This window comes from Cololabis saira, chromosome 3, assembly GCF_033807715.1.
Source record: "Cololabis saira isolate AMF1-May2022 chromosome 3, fColSai1.1, whole genome shotgun sequence".
Lineage (NCBI taxonomy): Eukaryota > Metazoa > Chordata > Actinopteri > Beloniformes > Belonidae > Cololabis > Cololabis saira.
The window spans coordinates 9,282,016-9,288,475 of NC_084589.1; the positions used below are offsets into that span (position 1 = coordinate 9,282,016).

General features: G+C 40.7%; 1 protein-coding gene across 1 annotated transcript in view; it reads left to right on the forward strand.

Moving 5' to 3' along the window:
• The window catches only part of LOC133425134 (sperm-associated antigen 1-like), a 38,406-nt gene extending 31,988 nt beyond the window's left edge, over positions 1–6,418 (forward strand). Inside the window, exons 18-19 of the mRNA XM_061715818.1 lie at positions 1,670–1,993; positions 4,939–6,418. Of these exons, the coding sequence (XP_061571802.1) occupies positions 1,670–1,993; positions 4,939–5,067 (453 nt within the window). The 3' untranslated portion in view covers positions 5,068–6,418. The remainder of the gene's footprint in view (positions 1–1,669; positions 1,994–4,938) is intronic.
• Positions 6,419–6,460: the final 42 nt, after the last annotated feature.

A 6,460-nucleotide genomic window follows, 5' to 3' on the forward strand; every position in this document is an offset into this window, starting at 1 on the left:
CTTTTCCTGACTTTGAAAGGTTCAAAATTGTCTTAAACTGGCACATACCCACCCCAAACATTGATTGATTGGCATTTTGCTGTATATTATTGTGAGTAGGATTTGCTGGTGTGCTCTGACTCTCGGCCCTCCTGCGTGAGCAGCTTCAGCTTAACTTTCAGACCTCACACTTGTGTTCAGAATAGTCTCCATCCACCCAGAGACTGCAGGGTCCAGAGATCCTGTGGCTGCATATCTATAAATACACCGTTTAAATAGGTTTTCTGTGAACACGGTGCCGGCCGCTCAGGCCAAATACGTCCCCATCTGTCTGTGGGACATTGTTCATGTGGCCTGTCCAGGTCCAGTTCTGTATTGAACCCCGCTCAAGTTTCCCTGTTACAAGACGCAGGAAGCTCCTCTAAACACACCTTTTTAGTTGTGTTGTTATTGTGCCAGTGATGTGTTTAGTGTATGGAAGGTCTGAATGTAGGTTTGGGGTTTTTTGTATTTTTTCAAGCGTTGTATGACATGAACTTGTGGTAAATTCACTGTGAAATAAATTAAAAGACTGTAAGTTGTCTTAAATACTTTAAACTTTGAATAATCTTTCTCACAGTTGAATGAAAACTCCAAATTGTTTGGAAATTGTTTTATTAGCCTCTCCAGATTGCTTTTCTAAGATCATTTGAAGCACCTGTGACTTACCCTGCTTTTATTTTTTTTATTTTTTTTATTGACATTCAGCTTTAGACATTCACATCCGATACATCATGTATGCATACATCATACATCTGTTGTCTGTCCTAAATGTCAGAATAATGTTTTTGTTTTATGTCTAAACAATTTAAAGAAAGACAAACCACCAAAAACTACTACAGTATGTACAAGTAGGGAGTGATCTTTTCAACATAACACAATCATTGACTTGAGAAAATAAAATCAGGCCTATGGAGCGGGACGTGGTTGACCCAGTTTTCCCAGTATGAGGTGAATTGCTCCAATTTATGATTAATAAATGCCGCTATCTTCTCCATTTTATAAATGTCCATTGTAATTTCCATCCATACCTTTAAAGTTGGGCTCTCCTATGATAACCATTTCCTTGTAATAGTCTTTTTACAGGCCAATTATTTACCCTCCTAAATTCTATGAAAATACAGGACTGTCTCAGAAAATTAGAATATTGTGATATCAACTGAAATATTGCAAGCCTTTTATTATTTTAATATTGCTGATCATGGCTTACAGTTTAAGAAAACTAAAATATCCTATCTCAAAAAATTTGAATATTCTGGGAATCTTAATCTTAAACTGTAAGCCATGATCAGCAATATTAAAATAATAAAAGGCTTGCAATATTTCAGTTGATTTGTAATGAATCCAAAATGTATGACATTTTTGTTTTTTTAATTGCATTACAGAAAAAAAAGAACTTTATCACAATATTCTCATTTTCTGAGACAGTCCTGTATGTCTTTGTTTAGCCTAATTTTGTTCATTAAATAATGCCAAAGTTATAGGGTTGTTTCTTCCTTATTCTGAAATTGTATTGTCCTAATGCGAAGGTCCAGTACAATCGGATTATTTTCATAGAGGGTGCTCCCATTTTTCCGACCAGGTCTCCTACGCAGTGCTCAACTGTAATAGTTGTAAACAGTAATAACTGCAGCGCGTCAATCTCCTGCAGGTGGATGATGACGAGGACACGTCTGCTGTCCGTGACTCGGCCAGCAGCTGCAGAGGAGAAGACGTCACCATCAACCTCCGGCCCGCCAGCGCCTACGACTTCGGCCAGTCCCTGAACGCAGCACGCTGCAGCGGGAACGCGGCGGCCTGCGCCGAGCTGCTGGCCTGCACCGCGCCGCCGCTGCTGCCCCAGTATCTCAGCTCGCAGCTGGACGGAGACACCATCAGCTTCATCATGCAGACGCTGGACTCACATCTACTGGAGAGAGATCCCTCCCTGGTCTACCAACACCTCAACCATTTGCACACTGCTGACAGGTTCTCGGTAAGACCCGTTTATCTCTGAATATGGCTTTGTAACTGCAGCTTACAAAGAAAAGTAGATATAGCTTTGTGTACAGTAATCCCTGGTTTTTGGCGGGGGTTACGTTCCAAAAAGAACCCGTGATAGGTGAAATCTGCAAAGTAGCAACCTTCTTTTTTTTTTTTTTTTTTTTTACAATTATTATAACCGAGTAATTGGATTTGAACGGGAGAAAATAAAAAATGATTATGAAAAAAATACAATAAGACAAATTGTGACTCGCTGCTCTTCTGATGCCACTCCTTCCTGACTCGCTCTGTAGCGTCTTTTTCTTCTAAAGCAGCGGTGTAGGAGCGTTTTTGAGAGAAGAACATAAGCTGCGTCCGAAATCCCATCCTTCAACCCTAATGAGTATCAAAAACAGTATGTGAGATTTTTTAGTGCGTCCGAAACATTAGTACGTACTCAATAGTATGTACTATCCATACTCATTCTGGAGAAATGTATTAGTATGGATTGATGGACAATAGCTGAGCAGAAACTTCCCACAATGCAATGTAGCGGTGTTTGGTTGCTAAGTGATACGTATATGTCATAAGTATAATACTAAGTATAATAACATTATTATATAATATTAATATTATAATATTTGTATATAATAATATTATATTAAAGTCATCTTGTTTGGGGCCGCTTGGTGGCGCATTGGGTTAAGCGGCGGCTCATATACTGAGGCTACAGTCCTCCTCCTGCAGCGGTCGCGGGTTCGAATCCAGCCCGCGCACCTTTGCTGCGTGTCTTCCCCGTTCTCTCTCTACCCCTTTCCAGTCTGCATCTCAATAAAGGGCCACTAGAGCCCAAAAAAATCTTAAAAATCTTAAAAAAAAAAAAAAAAGTCATCTTGTTTGGGCCAGGATAAACGGGAAAGAGTGGAGTGGTGCTGCTACTGCTGCGACGGAGTTGTTACCATGGTAACAACCCCCCCCTACCAACGGCAGGAAGTGCCGTGTGGCTCTGAGTAGTACCAAAGATCTTCTATACACAAGATAGCGCATTGCCGTTACTGGCAATGGTTTGAAATTGTATACACTTCCGGTCTCCTAAGTGGGCGTGGCCGCTCCTCTCCCCACATCGTTTTGGAACATACAACACTAGATACAGTACAACTTTCTTCCAAAAATACTTAAATAATAAAAATAACAGTATTATTAAGCAAAGAAGCAAGTTTTATTTTAGTTTTAAACTTAATTTTATCCGATGGGAAAACGATGAGAGCCAAATCTCGCGAGAGTGTGTTGCTCAGACAGAGACAGGTCTCAAACAAAGTTCATTTTCTCCTAATCTGTCGGTCTGAAAATTTCCATTTTGGTGTCAGAATGTTCAGAAGGTTTGTGGCTTTTGAAAAATGGGTCCCATATTTACTTAGGTTACTATGGGGCGAAGGAATTGGTAATAATCTGTGCTCACGTTCACTTTTCCCATAGGACTCAATAGACTCAGGACCTACTTCCGGTCTCCTAAAGGGGCGGGGCAGTCACGTGACACAGATACAGGAACTCGAACCTTAGTGGGCTGTCTCGGTTTATAGAACGTCTCTGGTAGTACGTCCCAATTAATGCATACTACTGATATTTACTCTAAAGGTTGCCGAACTTAATATACTTTTTGAGTATACATTGTTTAGTATGACATTTCGGACGCACCGAAAGTTATGGGTCATTGTTGTCGCTCTTTTTTCTTCTGGGTTAAAAGGTTCTTCTAAACCGCCATGGATTATATCTGAGACTGTAATGAACGATTCATCAAAGGCTCCCGTTCTTGAGCTGCTGCTGAAGCTCATTGGCTGTTCTCAGTATTGTTGATAAGAGACCAGCGTTATTGACACAGGAAGTGAAGAAGCGGAGAGACTGTTTAGCCAATCCGAATGCAGAACACGATGCACAATGCTAATCCGTGAAGCAGCGAGACGTGAAAGGTGAACCGCGTTATAGCCAGGGATTACTGTACATCACTTTTTTTCCTTTAATATTTCAAAAATGATGATTGAATTTTGTTGGAGCTTCTTTTCATCGGCTTTTGGTGTGCGGTAAATAGTGGCTTACATCTGTGAGAAGTGATTGTGCACTTTGTGTGTCTGTTCTTTGCTGTCTATTTTTCATTACTATTTTATTGATCATCGTAGTACGTTAGTGATTTCATTGTTTCTGCACTTTGTACTGTATTTTCTTTTGGTATTGTTTAATTTTAAATGTACAGGACTGTCTCAGAAAATGTGAATATTGTGATTTTCTGTAATGCAATTACAAAAACAAAAATGTCATACATTCTGGCTTCATTACAAATCAACTGAAATATTGCAAGCCTTTTATTATTTAATATTGCTGATCATGGCTTACAATTTAAGAAAACTCAAATATCCTATCTCAAAAAATTTGAATATTCTGGGAATCTTAATATTAAAGGAGCATGAGGCTCCTTTTAAGAAATGACTCTCTAGCGCCACCCTTCACCACGACGGCCGTCGGGGGTACTGCAGCCAATAGTGAAGCCGGCACGGGAGAACGGGGAGAACGTGCATGCAGCGTCATGTGACGTCACATCTGCAGGACAGCGCGGGAAATTCGGGACAGAATTGCAGCACATTTTTCAGCACACAGCCTGTTCAAGGCAAAGGAGAGATACACTAGAGGGCTCATTCTTTTTGGTTTGGAACGCTTCATCTGACATTATTACTAGAAAACTTAAAACGTATACTAATTTTTTTCATAAATTCTGCCTCAATCCTGCCTCAATCTCCTTTAAGCTGTAAACCATAATAAACTTTACTTAATCACAATATTATAATTTTCTGAGACAGTCCTGTATACTGTACAGCACTTTGGTCGACCTCGGCCGTTTTTAAATGTGCTATATAAATAAAATTGACATTGCCGTTGTTGATGAGGTTTTGGTGACTTCTGTTTCAGGTGGTTCTCTTGCTGCTGCAGAAGGACGAGCGCCGCCACATGACTCAGCTGTTCGAGCACCTCTCAGCTGTGGAGAGCTCAGCGTTCACCAAGAACGATGTTCAGAATCTGGCCAACAAATACATCTGACCCTCCTGCCCCGCTGCATGAGCTGCTGTTTCTCTACTCTTGGATCTATGCAAGACACTGCACAAAAACAGAGAACACAGAGGAAGAAGGCTGCAGAATGTGCCCTCAGGACTGATTTGGGATCACTCTTCTCATCTCGGCTGTAAACGATCCCTGTATCTTTGTGTGATGGTATAACAAATCTATTTTTCACTCCTGGACATTTTGCTATGCAGATTTTACTTTTGTACCATCACTAACTGCTTGAATTGTACAAAAGTGGAACACGATGTACCTTCTACTTTAGCGTTTTGAGAAATAGGGTCCAATGTGCAATGTTATGCAAAAGGCTGCAGGGACGAGTCTCTCCCTGCCGACTTGTTTTGCTCAGCTTCAGTCCATAGTTGAACCCGAGCGCTGTCCTTAAACATTCCCAGAGCTGATCTCATCGTGCCCCCGAAAAAACACTGGTTCTCAAATCAGTCTTTGATTGAACAGAAGGAAAAAGAGAGAGCCACATACCAGCCGCGTTTAGAGATGATATTCAGTGCATGTGCACCAATAGAACTTGTCAATGGAGGTTAACATCATCATTTGCCTCTTGAGTCAACCAAGATGTTGCTTCCCATAAACCCATCAGGCAGCAGGAGCCGAGTTTCCAGAGTTTCCACCGCGACCACATGCGCTGCAGCGTCTGCGTGGAGGACGCGGGCCTGAGCGATGCTGCTGCTGTTCTTTTACGACGTTAGTGTGTGCTTGGCCGGTTTCTGCAGGAGAAGGTAGCTCCGCGTCGTCTTCCATTTACAGCTATGCAACGAGCAGATGTGTTCGGAGGTTCAATACGACTTTAAAGGCAGTGAAAGACATGAGATAATTCCATGTCCACATCTGCAGCCCCAGCTCGGATGAAGCAGCATCTTCCTGAGATGTGTGCCTTCGTTTTCACTTTTTGTTTTGAAGGGTCGGCCTGTGGTGAGAGCGTGTCCTCCTCTCTAGCTTTAATCAAATTCTTAAAATGATCTGGATCTGTGCTTCAGAAATCATATACGACCAGATTCACTTCTTAAAAGAAAAAAAAAAAAAACAAGTATTTTTGCCAATTTAAAGTCGTAACATAAATATTAAGTGATAAAATATTGACTATTCAAAGAAACTTAAAAATGAACGATTGCCTGAATCCAAACCAGTATGTTTGAAAATGTTCTTTTTCTTCATGAATGTACAAACTTCAGTTCAGGGAGACAAACTGGGGGCAGGAAGCAGGATTTTTCTCTAGTTTTTCTTCACTGTGGTTTTAAATGTATATTTCATTAGAGTTGTAAAAAATTGTGTACAGTATTCAGAGGTCTATTCAATAAAGTGGAAAAAGATGTTTTATGTGTTTAAATGATTGTGAAAATGACATTCACCCAAG